A 17036-nucleotide genomic window follows, 5' to 3' on the forward strand; every position below is an offset into this window, starting at 1 on the left:
AAAGCAGGGAGGAATTGCTGGCAACCTGCGGGGATTGCCAGGGATGAGGGTTCCCCCAAGGCAGAGGTGCACAGCGGGCGCTGGGGGCTGGAGCTGGGGACACGGGGATGCGCTGCTGCCGCCTCAGTGCCCGGAGCTCGGTGCTATCGGCTGTCCTGGGTGGGAGATGGGCTGAGAGCCGCTGGAATCAGGGCAGGGAACGGGCCCCTGGGAGCTGCTTCTCTCCCCGTCCCTTCGGACAGGACCCCAGGGGTGTTTGAGGGGTGGAAAGGTGGCAGATCCAAACTGGGAGGAGGAGGGAAATCAGTCCCACGGGGCAGCTGAGAGGAGCTGGGATCAGACCTGCAGGCAGTGGCTGAGAAGGGGCATGGGGACGCGGGGCATGGGGACAGCGGGAGCTGTCACAGCGCGGCCAGGGGGATGTTAAACCCTGCGTTCAGGGCAGCCGCTCGCTCCCGCAGACCTTGTGTGGGGAGAGATTATCATAAATCAGAGTCTCACACCTTCCTCTGGCACGGCCGGCATCATGGCTGTGCACTGTCAGGGGACCACATCCCTCTTCCGACAGCCAAAAACCCTCCGAAAACCTGCTGGGGGCTCAGTCCCGGACCCTTCCTTTGGGAGCGGCTCTCAACTTTTCTGCTTTGCAAATGCCCACGGGTTCCCAGCCCTCCTCTTCAGAGATGCTGCGGTCAATAACTCCCCAGGAGGCTGCTATTCCCCCTCCGCTTCCCACCCTCCCACTTGTCTCGGTATCTCTGCATTCATGCCTTTTCGGCCCTCCCTCGGCAGCGGGTGAGGAATAAAGCGGCGCTGGCTGAGCACGACGCAGGCTGCGCTGGGGATGCTGTGAGCCAGTGGAGGGAAGCCTGAATCACCGGCACCTCAAGGTGGGAGTGATAGATTTGGGCTGGGAGAAAGGGAGGACATCCCACGTGCTTTTGGGAGTCAGGTGCTCGCAGCCGGCTGGCAGTGGCTGGGAATTGGGCAACTCGGATCCTTTCTGCACCTTTAAAGACGGAGCTGAGAGCGATGGGGAGAAGAGGAGGGGCTGGTGGGAGCGCAGGGAGATGCAGCGTGGAGGCTCTGAGCTGCAGCTGAGGCTGAGGGATGCTGTCAGGGACTCGTTCCTCTTGGAGTAACTCCTCCTGGAGGAGCAGCTCCGGTGGGATCCTGTGGAGATGGAGAAACACTCAGCCTAGAAATGCCTAGGAATGAGCCTGGAAAGGCTCAGCTGGGAACCACACCGGGAGAGTGGGGTCACTGGCCCCTGCTGGGGAAGACTCCAGCACTTCTGCTGGCATCAACTGGGAGGGAACCGCTGAGGTCAGTGGGATCATCCTGGTTTAGGGCAAAGAGCGGCAGAGCTGGTTTTGTCACCCTTGTTCAGGCTCCTTCTCGTCCATCTCCCCCAGCCCCTCTCACACCCCCAGACCCTGCGCTGCCCGTTGGACGCCGCATGACTGAGCCTCGGGCAGCTGCCCGTCCCAGGGGAGCGGGTCCCCACGTGGGACTTGGCTGGGACGGTTGAAGGCTCGATGGCTTCAACTTCACTTTTGGAGACAGGTTCTCAGTCCTCCCTGAGCTGGTAACGTTGCTTTGCTCCTCCGGCAAACGCTACCAGAAAGGATGGGTGACCAACCTGGAAATGCTGAGAGGGACAACATGAAGGTGGGAGCTCTGGTGGGGTCCATAACCAATATCCAGTGTCATCAAGGAGAGGCCATGTGTCTTTGGGACTGTCAGACCAGGTCCAGTTTATTTATAAGTGGGGCCGAGGGGTATCACAGGGCTCCCTGGTGCTCCTGAGCAGTGGTTGTCGGCTTCGAGAAAGCAGCACAAGGAGGGGAAACATCTGGGACAGAAGGTCCAGGTCCTGTTTGGACCTTGAGTCCGAGGTTTTTGTCTCTGGGAGGATGGGCTGTGTGGGGACTGGTTGTGTGGATCTCGGTACAGAAAAGCCCCTTTCCAGCCCCTCTACCCCGAGCTTCTACTACAGGAGCTAACTCAGGTATTAGTTTAGACTTTTTGGTAGTATCGAGGGTGGACGGCACCTGGGCTCCCCTTGCTGCCCCCCGAGCTGCACAGGGAGGGCTGAGCCGGAGACGCCTGACAGAAGGTGATTGTGCCCATTTCACAGCAATGTAGAGACCAAGCGATTCGCCCAAGGTGGCAGAGCCCGGTGGCCGACACTGGCCTTGGCAGCCCACCCTGCTGCGCTCCCCACTCAACCTGCCCGTGGCGTTGGGCTGAACTGACCCCATCCCGCGCCGCTGGCGTCGGACGGTACCCACGCCACCGAGGCAGCAAGGACCGGCAGCGTGGCTGTAGCGGGTGTCCCCAGGGGGGACGATGGGCTGGGAGGGGTGGCGGCGGGGCTGTCCCGGTGGGCGCACGGGGGGAAGCGGAGCCCGAGGCAGACGGAAACGTTTAAATAGTGCCTGCTGCATCCCGCTGCTCCCGGCTCCGTTGCAGTCATTATCTGGGGAGCGGATGCCCAGGGCTCTATGGGGACCGCTAATGGGCCGATTCAATTTCAGCTGGATGACGCCACTTAGGTAAAGCATTAAGAGCTCCAGCTCCGGGAAGGCGAGCGGCAGAGCGAGGGAGAGCGAGCGATGCTAACGGGCAGCCACAAATCCCTCCCTCCCTCCCATCCTCCACGCTGCCCCCATTCACAAGGAGCGCCGGGGACCAGCCCGCCTTCACCAGCCGGGGCCGGGCAGCCCCGCCGGGCTCCCCCCCGCCGCCCCCGGCCCGCCCCGGCCCCGCTCCCGCCGCGCTGGGCGCGGAGCTCGGCCCGGCTGCGGGGCCGGGCGGGCGGGCGGTGCCCCGCGTCCCTGCCCGCCGCCGCTCGCCGCTAGGTAGCCCCGCTCCGGGACGGCCCCGGGGCTCGGTGCTGGGCGGGCGGATGGACCGGCGGAGGCGGCGGCGGCGGGGTGAGTCCGGCGCGGGGAGGGGACACGCGTGGGCTGCGGGACGGCGGCGGTGCGCCGCGGGGAGGGGGGGGGCGGGACACGCGTGGGCTGTTTCCGAGGGGACGGGGGTCCGCGGACGTGCGGCGGCTGTGAGTGTGCGATGGAGCCGGCGGTCCTGGGCGTGTGTGGGCGGTGGGGACGGGGGTCCCGGACACGCGTGGGCAACTCGTGCCGAGGGGTTGGGGGTCCTGGGCACGCGTGGGCTGTTTCGGAGGGGACGGGGGTCCGCGGACGTGTGGCGGCTGTGAGCGTGCCATGGAGCCGGGGGTCCCGGGCACGTGTGGGAATTGGGGACGGGGGTCCTGGACGCGCGTGGGCAGCGTGTGCCGAGGGGTTGGGGGTCCTGGACACACATGGGCAATTCGTGCCCAGAGGTTGGCGGTCCAGGGCACGTGTGGGCTGTTTGCCAAGGAGACAGGGGTCCCTGGACGTGCAGGGGCTCTGAGCCTGTGATGGAGCCGGGGGTCCTGGGCGTGTGCGGGCAGTGGGGACGGGTGTCCCGGACACGCGTGGGCAGCACGTGCCGAGGGCTTGGGGGTCCTGGACACACATGGGCAATTCGTGCCCAGAGGTTGGCAGTCCAGGGCACACACAGGCATTTTGTGCCAATGGGTTGGGGGTCCTGGGCACGCGTGGGCAGCGTGTGCTGATGAATTGGGGGTCCTGGCTGCGTGTGGGCAATTTGTGCCCAGGGGTTGGGGGTCCTGGACACGCGTGGGCAGCGTGTGCTGATGAATTGGGGGTCCTGGACATGGCGTGGGCAATTCATGGTGAGGGGTCCAGGGCATGCATGGGCCATTTGCTGAGGAGACGGGGGTCCCTGGACATGCACAGACTGTGAGTGTGTGATAAAACTGGGGTGCATGGGCACCCGCGTGCTGAGGGTTTGGGGGTCCTGGCCACACGTGGGCAATTTGTGTTGAGCGGGCAGGGGTCCTGGGCACATGCGAGCAGTGGGGATGGGGGTCCTGTACACGCGTGGGGTGTACACAATGGGGCTGGTGGCTTGGTGTGGGTCAGAGTCACGCGTGGGCTGTGTGGATGGCAGAGCTGGGGCATCCGAAGGGGCTGTGTGCATGGAGGTGCTCGGAGGTCCTGGAAACGCGTGGGCTGTGGGCACGGTGGGGCTGTGGGGTCTGCAGGCCGGACCCGGACCCGAGCCAGGCGTGGGTTTCGTTGCTGGGGGGGCCAGCAGACGGCAGGGCCGTGCAGGGGGGCTGCAGCCGGCATCCGAGCCACGCGTGGGCTGTGTGCGGAGCGGGGCACGGGGTTGCCACCACCCTGCGCCACCCCACAGCACCCAGCACAGGGTGAGGGGGTCCCTCCGGAGGGAAGCGCGTGGGAAAAGCCCTCTTCTCCCACCTGGGCGCCCTGTGCAGCTCGTCCCCGGCTTGCAGCCACCTCCAGCCTGTAAATCATTTGCTTTTACAATCCCTCCTCTGGCCCATTATCACACGAACTTTATATGTTTGGGGCTGCTGGCGGCCATAAAGCTCGCCCGGTTTCCGGGGCTGGCATGCCTGCCTCGAAGGCAGGGTGTGAGGAGGAGGAGGCTGGGGACACGCTGCCCCGGTCCCCCCCAGACAGGCAGGTAGGCAGGGAGGGTGCAGCAGTGCCCCGGGGACGGTCGGACCAGTGGGGCCGGGATATGGACTGGTTGCAGCCCCGGGATGGGGCTGGAGCAGGGAGGGCTGGGAGTGAGTGGGGGACACTGGGCTCCCCCAGGATGGGGGGGCAGGAGTGGGGTCCCAGCTCCAGTCGTTCAGTCCCTCTTCTCTCCATCCCGCTGGGCTGGAGGACCCACAGATCCTCTGGCTCACGTCCTCTTGGGTCCCAGAGGGACCTTTGCCTCCCCCCGGTCCATGTCTAACCCTGCGTCTGGGGATCGTAGGTCCAGGAGCGTCTGGGCCCCGGTTCGGTCTCGGGGGTCCTCCCAGGACCTGTCTTGCCCGGGATGCTGCATCCAAGCCCTGGACTCAGATCCTAAGCGTCCGGGTCGCAACGCAGTGCATGGCCTGATTGCCAGCTCCTCTATTCGCCTGCTGTCCCGGGGGCTCTGTCCTCCTCGCAGTGTCCCCTCTCCATCTCCTCCTGCCTCAGCGTGGCCACGGGTCCCCTCGTGTCTCCCGAGCTCCAGGTCTTGCAGGGAGGACTGGGTGTAGCTGTACTGGGTCTGCCCTTTGGCTGCTCTTAACCTCCCAGTTCCACTGCCTCCATCGCACTGGGACCCTCCGCGGCTCTCTGCCTGTGGGTCACCCCTTGCTTCGAGCCCCACACGGGACCCTCACGGGAGCCTCGCGAGTCCTGCCAAATCCCAGCGCACGGGTTGGAGGGGACGGACACCCAGGTGTGAGCAGCTCCTTCCCGGCTGTAAATCAGCATCGTCCCCTGAACCATCCCACCCCGAGATGGGGTGTGGGCCACGAGGGATGTGGGAACGCGCTGAGGCTGCTCCCCGCTCCCCTCCGCGTGGTCCCAGCTGCAGGCTGAGACGTGCCGTATCTCTGCGGGGGTCCAGGGGGCTCCAGCTCACCGGCCTGGGCTTTGGTGAGACCTTCCCAGGTGAGGAGCTCAGCGGCAGCAGGTAACAGCTCCCACGAAGGTGTTTTGCCTCCGTGGCCCGTTCCCACCCCGGCAGCGTGCTCGCACAACCTTCCCGGGGGCAGCCGTGCCCTCCTCATTCACCTTGATATTTCCGTTAAACACATCGGCCTCCAAATCAATCGGGGGGGGTCCTGGCAGAGCGGCTCGTTCGCTGGCCCGTATCCCTGGACGGGATGAGCATCTCCCTTGAGATCGCACGGAGGGGGCGGCAGGAGGGGCTCCGTGCACAGGAAAAACCCAAATCTAAGCAGATCGGTTGCCTTTTCTTTCCGGGGAGGGGGATGGGAGAGGCCAGATCTTGCTTGAACAGTCAAAGTAAGTTGCCTTTGCTTTTCCCTGCTCGTCAAGGTCAGCCTAGCTAATGAAAATCAATCTTCCCTCTGCCTCTCTCTGCTGCATGAGCAGATTCTACCTGTGGCCCCTCACCTATTTGAAAGCCTCGGCCGCCACCGGCCGCCTGGGCTGCTGGCCATCTGCGCGGCCAGTGGGGAGCTTCCTACCGACACAGAGTCTTCCTGCGGGCCCGGGCACCGTGACAATATCTGTGTCACCGAGGGATCACTCGTTTGGTCTGCCAGAGGAGACTGGCTTTGTCCCGGGGAAGCTGGCTGCGCACGGAGAGCACGTACCCGGTATCGCAATCTGGGCTGGAAGCGCTGGGGGAAAGCTCTTTGCCGGGCTCTGGCATGCACCGAATGGCTTCCGTCCTCTGCGCGCTCCGGCGTTTTGCAGGCAGCAGAAGTGAGGAGTGTCTCCCTCCCTCCTAAGACCAAAAACCCGGCTCCATCGCATCCCTGCTCCTGCCTGAGCCCAGCCCCAGCCCCACAGAGGTCTCACCCAGACGCCAGCAGCAAGGTCTGGCAGTGGTTTTGGCGATGGTGCTGATGCCGTGAGGTCAAACCTGCCGGGGGGGTGCTGTGGGACACGGGGGTCCTCCCTGCCCCATTCCACAGCCCTGGGATGGTCCCGACCTTCCCTCTGGATAGAGCAGTGCCGCGGACTCGGGAAGTGCCAGTTCCCGAAAACGACAGCGAGCAGCATGGCAGCCCCGGTGCACGGAGCAAGACGGGGCTCGCCTGCTGCGATGCCTGCTTTCCCCGCTTCCCCCGGGGTTTGTGCCGGGGCTAACGAGAAACCTGCCCGTCTCCGTGTTGGTGATGGGGCTAAATCGGTTCTTGGGTTGTGCGTGGGAAAACGGGATGCTGCGGTGGGAGCCGCCAGGACCCGGGGAGTCTGTGGGCTTGGCCTGTCCCTGGCCAAGCGTGTGCCTCCGTAGTCGCAATTTGTTGCTGGTGCTGCCTGAAATGAAATGTGTTCAGATCCCCGCCATCCCATTGACCCCGGCGTGTACCGGGTACGGCACCGGGAGGCTGCTTGGGGTGTGCTGGGAAGCCCCAAAAGAGAGTCTCCTGCTCCAGAGGAGATGCCGTTCCCAGCTCCCTCACTGGCTGCGGATAAGTCCCAGCTTCAAGTTTCCCCTCCTGCAGAGAGGGCTGCCACTTGCCCCTGGGGAAGGAGAGGGAGGACAGAGGGGGTCCCTCAGTGCTGGCAAGGGGTGGGAAATCCTCGGGAAGGACACGGAAAGCTCAAAAGCATGGGGAGATGCCGTGTCCCCCTGTTTCAAGGGACAGATCTCACGGCACTCGCCCTTTGGACGTGTCCAGCCTCAGCGTCCCCAGGCGCAGAAGTACTGTGAGTCTGGCTGTTGGAAAGGACTTCACCAGGGGTTCTCCAGCCAGTCTTTGCTTCCAGGTCTTTATGGATGGATCCGTTATAAAATGTAACACAAATGTTTTTTCTGCCTTCCTGCCCCATCCTTTAGGATTTTTAGATGTGCCCTGATGCCGCAGGGTCTCCTCGCTCCTGGAAATGCAGCTCTCTTCCAGCGTGGCTGAACTCAGTTGCGACGAGACGATGGACCCGCCCGCTGAGGACTTCCAGCAGGTCCTGTCCATTGACCAAATCCGCTCCATCCGTGCCAGCAACAACTACGTGGAGAGACCGGCCGTCTGCTTCCAGCAAACCCGCTCCAACCCTTCCCTGTCCCAGCCACCGCACAAGCAGGAGTGGTCCCAGGACCGCCTGGCGTCTTCCACCTTCCAGGACCTGCACCGCAGCCACAGCCAACAGCACCAGATGCCACCCTTGCAGCAGCACATGAGCCATTCCAGCACCGCCAGCTCCGTCTCCCAAAGCACCACCGCCTCCGACCAGCGGCTCCTGAGCAGCCTCACGCCGTCCCACTCCGGGCACTCCCTCATCCGGACGCAGCCCCGGCCCGGCGAGCTGAAAGCGGAGGAGTCGCCGCTGAAGGGGGCTGCGGAGAAGCCCACCCTCCACACCGGCCACCTCTTCATCTGCGAGGAGTGCGGGCGGTGCAAGTGCGCCCGCTGCACGGCCGCCCGCAGCCTGCCCTCCTGCTGGCTCTGCAACCAGCGCTGCCTCTGCTCCCCCGAGAGCCTCCTCGACTACGGGACCTGCCTCTGCTGCGTCAAGGGGCTCTTCTACCACTGCTCCACCGACGACGAGGACACCTGCGCCGACGACCCCTGCTCCTGCGGGCCGGGGTCCTGCTGTGCCCGCTGGGCTGCCATGAGCTTCCTCTCGCTCCTCATGCCCTGCCTCTGCTGCTACTTTCCTACCCTGGGGTGCCTCAAACTTTGCCAGCGGGGTTATGACGGCCTGAAACGACCCGGCTGCCGCTGCCAGAGCCACACCAACACGGTCTGCAGGAAAATCTCCTCCTCCAGCGGCACGCCTTTCCCCAAGACGCTGGATAAGCCGGTATGACCCTCCCGGGGAGGAGAAGCAGGCTTTACTCCTCTTCCTCCTCCTCCACCTCCTCTCCTCCCCATCCCCCTCCTCCTCCTCCGGCTCCCTCCGCTCTGCAGCGCTCCCCCCTGCCCACCATCACCTCCCGGGAATGAGACGGGTGAACTGGGGGTCCCCCAGCCCCTGGGAGCTCGCAGGCGGCTGCGTGGCCAGGGCAGCTGCTGGGAAGCGCTGGTTTTGCACACAGGGGTGAGGGACCCGGGGAGGCAGAGAGCTGCGGGTGCCCTCCCCGGCCGTGCCCCGGGGGGGCCCTCGGGACTCTGCTCTCAGAGGGTTCCAGGAGCTGCTGCTGCCCCGTGGTGTGGTCCTTCCCGATGGCGGGAAGAGGCAGGTTGTCGACACATCCCCCGTGCAAGAGTCCTCCAGGAGCCAGACCTCCTTCTCTCCCTCTCCCTCTTTCTCCAGCACTTTTCGTGGGCAACCTCTCTCCTCTCACCCCGCCGTGGGTCCGCTTTCCCCGAGGGGCTGGGGCGCCATGGGGTCCCACCAGTGGCAGCGGCTTCCCTCTGGGCTTGGAAGCCACTGGGAGAAGCGAGTGAGCTTCAAAATGAGGTGGCATCGTATTTTTCCGTCTCAGAGAGGAAGGGAAGGTGTGGGAAGCTTTAGAAACCTTCTGGCAGGGGAAGGAGCTCTCGGAGGCAGCCCAGCCCACTCGCTTCTGCCCGACTGCAGCGAGGGAAAGGTCCCCTCTGGGATTTGGCTGAGAACAAGAAGCTGGTTTGAAATTGCCATTCATTTCTCAACGCCTTGAAGGGCTGCCTCCGGAGCGCAAACCCTGGTGGGGCAGGAGCTGCTGCCCGGCTCCATCCCACCACCGAGCAGACGCCACAGGCAGCGGCTCCGTGCTCGAGCCCCGGGAGCCCCGATCTGGTACCTTCCACCAGCACTGAATTCACTTTAAAAAACACACCCCAACCCCGACTGTCAAGAGCTGCCACTCGCACCGTGCTTCTGTTCGCACCCGGCCTGGGGGATCCCCGGTGGGGTCTTCTGCAGCTCCTGGAGGGAAGCGGGGAGCAGAAGGGGGTGTCGAGAGACGTGACCCCGACCTTCCCTCCCTGCAGAAGTTGCCTTTGAGTCCTCACCTCCCTTTCCTTGCCCCCCCGGCGTGTCACACCAACACCAGCGTCACTGCTGAAGGGAATTCTGCAGCAGCGGCTGCCTGCGGCAAAGCGGAGACGGGGCTGAAGCCAGCGCTGGGGCTGGGCCATCTGCAGACCAGAAGGAAAGCCGACGCGGGGTCAGGGCTTCGTGGTTTCCCTGCCGGGATGATAGTCAGCCCAGCCCGTGGCTGCAGCTGGGGGCAGCTCCTCCAGATCCTGGACTCAGCCCCATCTCCGCTTGCGGGGTGCCAGCTCCCCCTTGGGACCCTGCTGTCATCGGCCGATGGGTGGGGGGAGTTTGGAGCCGGGACGATGTCCCGGTGCTCAGCTCTGCCCGCCTGTCCCTCCTCCGAGGGGTGTGAGCGCGGAGAGAAGCGAATGGTTCCCCTGGAGAAATATATGCAACGTGTCCCTTGGCTTCCTCCAAGACCCTGCCGCCCAGGGCTCGTCCGTCGCCTTCCCTCAGCCACCTCGTTACGTAGAGTTCTGTGGATCTATTTTTGTATATATAAATATAACGTTAGGATGGCTAGGTCTATTACTAATAATATTCATGATACTGCTGTGAATGGTGCCAGATGCAAGGTTTGGCTTCCTGGTACACTTGCACATGCTGGAAGATGATTTCCCGGTCTGTTTGTCGCTAATCCTAGACCTTTAGTTCCTGGGTAGTCGGGAGAGGGGGAGAGGGAGGTTTACAGATTGTGCTGGGGGGGTTGGGCTTTGCAGAGAGGGGGTAGGATTCGGCGCTGGCCGCGGGGTGCGGCAGGAGGTAGGATCTTGCCATGGGATTCCTCTTTCTGTACATTCGCTGCCTAAAAATCGGTGCTGCTCCAAGCTCCCTCTGTTGCAGGGAAAAGCGGTTCCAGGGAGTGATTCATCCCCCTTGAAAACACTATTCATTAAATTATGTTCTGGCAGTGCCTGTCTCCCTTGACCCAAATGGGACCCAAGCATTGGACTGTGGAAGGGGGGATGAATCCCATCCCTGGGGTGACGTTTGTGCCTGGGGTGTTACGGATATGACCGAGGTCCTCACCCTGATTTCACCCAGAGCCTGACGGGGGATGTCGAAAGATGCTTCCCCTGGCCGGAGATGGAGAGCCCACGTCCATGAGCTGCGGGGAGTTGGGGCCGATGCTCTGGGTTCCAGCGAGCATCCCCTGGCATTGAGAAGGGAGAGGGCCACGATCTTCTCGGAGGGTGCCCTGTAGGTGTGCGTACCCCACGAGGTCAGTCCCTGTCTCTGTGGCAGCAGTTATAAATTACATTGCAAACATATTTATCCGTATGCCAATAATTGCCTGGCTCCCTGCTTCCAGGCGAAGTTCGGGGGAGAGACTTCCACCGAGAGGCACCCTTCCTTTTGAACGCTCGGTTCCCTTTTCTACCAGTGCTGATTAAACCCCTTCTTCCTAAAAATTGTAAAGCTTTTTTAGGGAGAAAAGGCCCCATTTTCGCTGAGGATATGAGGAAATGTCTCACTTGAATGAGAATGTGAAATAGTTCATTGAAACTTTTTAAAGAAAACTAATGAACAGAATTTTCCAACTTGCTCTACTTTGACTTTTTTTTTTTTTTTCTCTCCTCCTTTTTTAAATGGATCCCACTTGTAAATTTAGTTACCACCTCTGTATCTTTGCAATTCATTGCTTCCTCTCCTGATGGTGGAATGACTCAACATGTGAAGCTTCATCATTTTCACGGCCTCCGAAGTCATGCAAGCACGGGGCGACCACCCCCCCCGGTGCTGGGGCCGTGGGATGGGAAGACGAGTGTCCGCACAGCAGCTCCCCAGAGCCAGTTTTGCCGGCGCTGGCACGGCGAGGCTGAGCCCTGCACTACTGTTGCAGGATATTTACCTCCAGTAGCTGGTGGGAGGCCAGGACGCCCGCCAGTAGCCTTCACCCAATGGGATTTTTCTGGGTCGGTGCAAAAGTCCCATTTCTACCAGGGAATCGTGCCACAGCCTGGGTGCAGGGCTGGGGAGCCCGCCCAGGTCTCTTGAATGTCTCATCTCCAAGAAATGACAAACCCCCGAGAGATATTTAGTGAAATACGGGATGCGTAGAAGGGGATCGGAGAGGAGGAGAGCCCCGGGTGGGCCCTGAGGGCTGTCAGACCAGCGCAGGGCTTTGGTTTGATGGTGTTGAGGGCAAAACGCAAAGCCACATGCAAGCCTTGCAGCTAAACTTCTGGAGAAGTTTAGAGCTGTTGGCCGCTGCCCTGCTCATCGGGGCAAGTGGCTTCGCGTGGGGCTGCTGCTTCCCACCCACCTGGGGGCCCCAGCGAGCTCCCGTTCCTTGCTCTCAGCAGAAGGAGCAGGTCGGGATTTGCCAAAAGCTCTCCAAGGAGGCCAGCTCTGGTTCCCTGAGCTCATCTGGTGTCGGGAAGGCTGTGGGTAGCCTCTGGTCATGTTTTTCCCCTGAGCTTTTCCCTAACATCTCCAGACCAGATCCGTCCTGCTCCCTCCCCATCTCCGGCTGCCAGAGAGTTTGGTTTCCCTGCAGAGAGGACTCCAATTTTGGTTGGGGTTGTGAGCCCCTTTCCTGCCCCACCCTGTAATGAGTCAGATAACATCTGCTCCAGATGTTTGTTTGCAGCTGCTTGTCCTGGCAGTTTGGGTTTCTCTCTGTCCTGACGTGTCTTTTTTGGTTTTCTTCTTGGGAGAGTCGCATGTTGAGTCCTCTGTTTTCCCTGCACCCCTGGGATTTGACAAGGATGGATCCGCTGTGCGAGGGAACGTTTCTCCAGGTTGGGTGTCTCTGCCGGTTGTGGGCTGCTTTGCCAGGAAAGGCGCAGGGCTGCGGGGCAGATTGAGACAGGGAAAGAGAGACTCAGGTGCCAAAGGAGCAGGAGGCAGGAGCTGCTGAGCAGGACCTGAGCTCCCCCTGCTCTGCTCCCCATGTGGGAGCCTCCTCTTCCCACCCAGACCTCCAGAGCTCCGTCCACGCAAGAGCTCCTGCTGGTGCTTGCTTTCTCCAGGGCTTCCCTTGGTCCCGCTCCCCTCCTTCCCTGCTGGGAGACGTGTGACCAGTCCCGGTACTGGTGAGAAGGGGTCACTGGGGACCAAGGTGGAGTCTCCCTCCCATGCCAGCCCCCCAACCCTCCTGGTGGAAGGGCAGAAGTGGTCCTTGGGCTGCTGTCCACCCATCCCTGTGGGGTTCATCAGTGCCAATGAAGTACTTCAAAGAACAGGGGGGGAGCTTTTTGGGACTCTACTCTCAGATTCCTATAGAATGCCACTGAGTTTGCTCTTCCCCATCCCCATGTGTGAACCCAAAGACTGGTGGGCAAGTGTCATCGGCCAAAAGATGCCAAAGCACAGAAGAACAGTTTATGGATGGCTGCTTTAGTGCAATAGAGAGGGGTGAGCGGAGAGGCGAGAGGAGCTGCTGCAAGGTTTGCACGACTGCACTGCACGGGGAAGGAGCACACCGTGCCCCAAACTTGCAATTTCCAGCACCCGCTTTGTTCGTTTGCTCGCTGCCTCAGGCCCTGGGGTGTTTCGAGGCTGGAGAAAGCTGGGAGGTCTTCAGATACCGGAAGGTCTAACTTTTTGTGATCAGCACGTGAGGAAAGTAGATCGGGGCATACCCCCACCCCAAAGCCCATTCTTGGTCTTTACTAGGATCCAGGTCAGGCTTGTGTCCTTCAGGGAGCCCGCGGAGCCCAGACCTGCGGGAAGCTTGTGGCAGCTGGAGGCTGCTGGTCGGCATCTGGTCCGTGTGGGCCAAACCAGAGCTGGGATCTCTTTGGGATCGGTCTGCTTCGGGGTATTTCTCAGGGAGCATCGGGATCTCTGGCAAACTCCTTCTCCCAGACCGCAGGTCGGGCGCTTGCGCGGGTGAGACCTGTTTCCCTGTGCGGGCTGATGTTGTAGAAGAATCCCCTGAGGGCACGAGCCGGGGATGCTGAGCGGTCCCCGTGGAGGGGGACTGCAGGCAGGAGGGACGTGGGATGGATGGAAGCGATCGCGCGTCTCCGTGGGGCAGCGTGGACGTGCGAGTGCCGGGCGAGGGGAGGCAGCGCGGGGTGTCTCGCTGGGTCTCCCTCCTGCTGCGCCTTCCTGCAGCACCCCAAGGGGCTTCAGCATGAGCAGGACCAAACCCACCCTGGCGAGCTGGGCTGGGCACTGGGAGAGGAGGTTTCTCACACCCTCTGTTCCACGGCAGCATCAGCCGGGAGGTGTGTGATCCTCCTGGCGCTGGCACGGCTGGTCCTGCCTTGCCCGTGTTGCCGCTCTGCCCCGCAGAGCCCCTCTCCCTCTCCCCCTTCCCCTCCCTCTCCCTCCGCCCATCCTTGCCCAGCCGTTCCCTCGGGCCGTGGAGATGCTCCACGGACCAGCAGTGGCCACCCAGCCTCCTGCCCCCTCCAGGTGTCCTCAGCACAAAGTTCTCCTTAGAAGACAGATCACCCTTGGCTTCAAAGGAGAGTCTCGTACCAAGAACCGAAGCCTCTAATTCTCCGTTTAATTGGTACAAAGGCATTCTGTACAGTGTATAAAGAGATCCCTCCCCCGGCTGTCTTTATTTGGGTTCCTTTCTATAAGGTATAATATATGTTTATAACCTGATGGCTGTTTTTTGACAATACTCTTGTACCTTTTAAGGGAAAAAAATAAAAAAAAAATAACCAAAGTATTTATTTGAAAAGTTTATTTTAAAGATAAGAAAAAAATAACCTATTTATTTTAATGCACCCTCTTCTGTTTGGTTTTCTTCTCTTGCAAAGCTAATAACTGTTACTGAACCACTGCTGAGATGAAAGGAGTAATTCTATGGGTGGCTTCACAAGCCCACTTAGAGCAATTATTCAATAAAAATATATATTAATTTTGAATGTGGTCTCATTCTTGTCTCCGTGGTGGCCGGGGCGTGACTCAGGCTCCCGCTTCGGCAGGGCTCGTGTTGGCTGCGGGGCAGCCGGGCTAGCGGTGGGGCTGGGTGCTGGGGGGATCGTTTTGAACTCCATGAGATCTCCCCGGGCAGCCCTCTCCTCATGCTGAAAGAAAACCTCGAGGGTCTCGGCGCGTGCTTCCATCCTTCGACTGTCCCAGATCCTCGAGGAAGGGTAGGCTCCTGTACCAAAGGGCCGGAGCAAATAGGGAGGGAGTGAGGTAAGAAATCCCTGAGATTTGGGGGATTTCAGTCACTCCACAGAGATTCCAACACATTCCCAAAGCCTCTTCTACTGCCTGAGGAGATGGGGTGATGCCACAGGGCAATGGACATCTTCTGCGGGAGGAGCTGCAGTTTGGGCACGGCTGTCTCTTCCCACCAGCTGCAGAAGGCACCTTGGTGACGTGTTTAGCCCCAGAAGGATGGAACTGGGCCATAGCATCAGCAGTTGCTGGGTCGGGCTGGTGCCTCTGATCTCTCCGTGCGTATGACAGGCGAGTTTTTCATGCACTTCTGCACGTACGGAGCCCAGTAACTTCTTCTTGGCTCAAGGGTGCCTTCTGTTTGCCTACAGCTCTTCCCTCACAAAGACGGTGGATCTTTATTCAGGCACTTCCAGAGCACGAAGTCCTTTCACATAGATTGGGTGGCTAATGAATCCCACCGTTAGTGGCACCTCCCTTATTCCTGTTTGCATTTGTTGGCTTCAGCGTCTAGCCCTTGGCTCTGGTAGCCTGTTTCCTCTAGCTGCAGGAGTCCTTTCGTAGGACGGTTCTGCCAGGCTAGACCTGTGCCCAAGAGCCCTCTCAACCTTTGTGCTTAATTGAAGACATGCATTCTCCGTGCCTCTCTCCATAAAGCCTTTTCTCAGGCTGTTTTGCTGGTTTTGGAGTCCTGTTTGTACCGTCGCTGGTATCAGAGCATGCTTTCCAAAACATGTTCCAATGCCACAGCGTTCAGGATCTGCCTCAGGGCTGTGGAGTACAGATGTGAGTCCAATCCCTGCTGTGACTCACTCTTCCCCTCCTTTTTTAAGACAAAAGATGACTTTAGGCCATTTGTCACCCATTGGCTCTTTTCAGCGCCAAAAAAAATCCCTCTTTCTTGGACACAGGCAGCCAGTTTCACTCCTAGATGCACAGCCACCTTTTAACTGTGTTAGAGCCCTTTTGGTTTGTGTAGTACCACCTTCCCGAGCCTTCCCTGTCCTCATCAACTCATGCCACCAAATCTTACGGCATCTACAGATCTTTATCTGCCGTGGTCTGTAGAGGAAGGCTGAAGGAGCGCGCAGGAGCTGAACCGTAACGTGAGATAAGCAGAGGCACAGGTGGGTGGCCGGCACATCATGATGACCTGAAAAAGATGGTAATTGCTTGCTCAGACGTTTTGCCTCTCCTGTGTGAAGAAAGTCACTATGGTCCCAGGAATCACAAAACATGACAGTAGTTGGGCTTTCTCCCAAGATTAGGGCGATTCTTTAAACTGAACAATCTTTTCTGTTTTGCACCTTTGAGAAGACCAAGCAGAGACTCCACCGGCTCAAGCACACCGTGGCACACACCGCAGAGCAAAGGCCCCAGGTGAACTGGTGGCAGCACCAGGTGACAGTCAGGTAGCCGTACCACCTGGAAGGTTGAGTCACTCTTGCTGGTTTAGCCTAGAATCATAAGCCACTCTTTCTTGGCTAACAGCGCCAGATGTTCAGAGCTGAAATGGCCTGTACCATGCTGTCCTAGGACCAGCACGGCCAGAGCAAGCTCAGCTCCACAAAACCCTCCCTTAGAGGCAGAGAAGGTTTTCCAGAAGTGGATTTCCACCCTTTCGGTGTTGAAAATTTCCCTTGCCTTCAGAGGAAGCAAAGTGAGGCCAAGCTCGAATCCCGCTGAGGATGTCCAGGTGTGATCCAACCCTCTGCCTGTGCTGGAAGCCCCCGAGAAGGCAGCATCCCCTGCCAGCCCGGGAAGGAAGCCTGGTGTGCTGCAGGGGAGCAAGGGTAGGTGTTTGCAGCCGAGAGGTTGGCTGTCTAGACAGTGGAAAGAAACAAGCCCTCTTAAGGACTCATTCATCTCTCCCCACGATGGCTAAATAGGTCAGATGACTCATGCCCTGAAAGTGCCTATTTCTCTTCACTGACTGCGAAGGGGGAAGGAGCTCTCGGCAGCCCTCCACGCCGAAGGCATCTGAAGGGAACGGACCTGGACCTGTGGCGGTTTCGGTGGGTCAGGAGGGGAATTCAGCCTGTCCTGGGGATCCAAAGAGCTGCTTCGTCAGTGACTTCATCAGTGACGGTGATGAGGAGGCAAAGGAATAATTAAATGCCAGCTGGTTTTTAACTCACACTGATGGTGGTATGCGCGTAGGAACCTACAGAGCTGGGTAGGACCAGGCGGAAGGTCAAATCCAACCTGTCCCCACAAGCTGTAGGGACCTTGGAGCAGGAGTTTAGGCTGGAGGGATTTGCAGAATGGCTTTGCCACATCCACAAACACTTCCTTGCTTGGCCATAGTCATCCTCCACGTAGGGCTGAGGGCAGCGCATTGGCCTGCAGACCTCTGACCACTGCTCTGGCCTGAAGAAGCTAACACTGCTCTGGTCCGGGCAGAGAGGAGAGCAC

At 60.3% G+C, this 17036-nt stretch overlaps 1 protein-coding gene across 6 annotated transcripts; it reads left to right on the plus strand.

Moving 5' to 3' along the window:
• The first annotated feature begins 867 nt into the window (after positions 1 to 867).
• On the plus strand, positions 868 to 14359 carry SPRY3 (sprouty RTK signaling antagonist 3). Of its 6 annotated transcripts, none has more exons than XM_063346137.1 (2): positions 868 to 890; positions 7405 to 14359. In XM_063346137.1, the coding sequence occupies exon 2, from the start codon at positions 7452 to 7454 to the stop codon at positions 8370 to 8372; it is 921 nt and encodes a 306-aa protein (XP_063202207.1). In that variant the 5' UTR covers positions 868 to 890; positions 7405 to 7451; the 3' UTR covers positions 8373 to 14359. The 6 variants fall into 6 exon arrangements, with proteins under 6 accessions (XP_063202207.1, XP_063202206.1, XP_063202202.1 ...); XM_063346136.1 differs by lacking the exon at positions 868 to 890 and adding an exon at positions 1254 to 1326; XM_063346132.1 differs by lacking the exon at positions 868 to 890 and adding an exon at positions 2422 to 2558.
• The last annotated feature ends 2677 nt before the right edge of the window (positions 14360 to 17036 follow it).

This window comes from Chroicocephalus ridibundus, chromosome 9, assembly GCF_963924245.1.
Source record: "Chroicocephalus ridibundus chromosome 9, bChrRid1.1, whole genome shotgun sequence".
Classification (NCBI taxonomy): domain Eukaryota; kingdom Metazoa; phylum Chordata; class Aves; order Charadriiformes; family Laridae; genus Chroicocephalus; species Chroicocephalus ridibundus.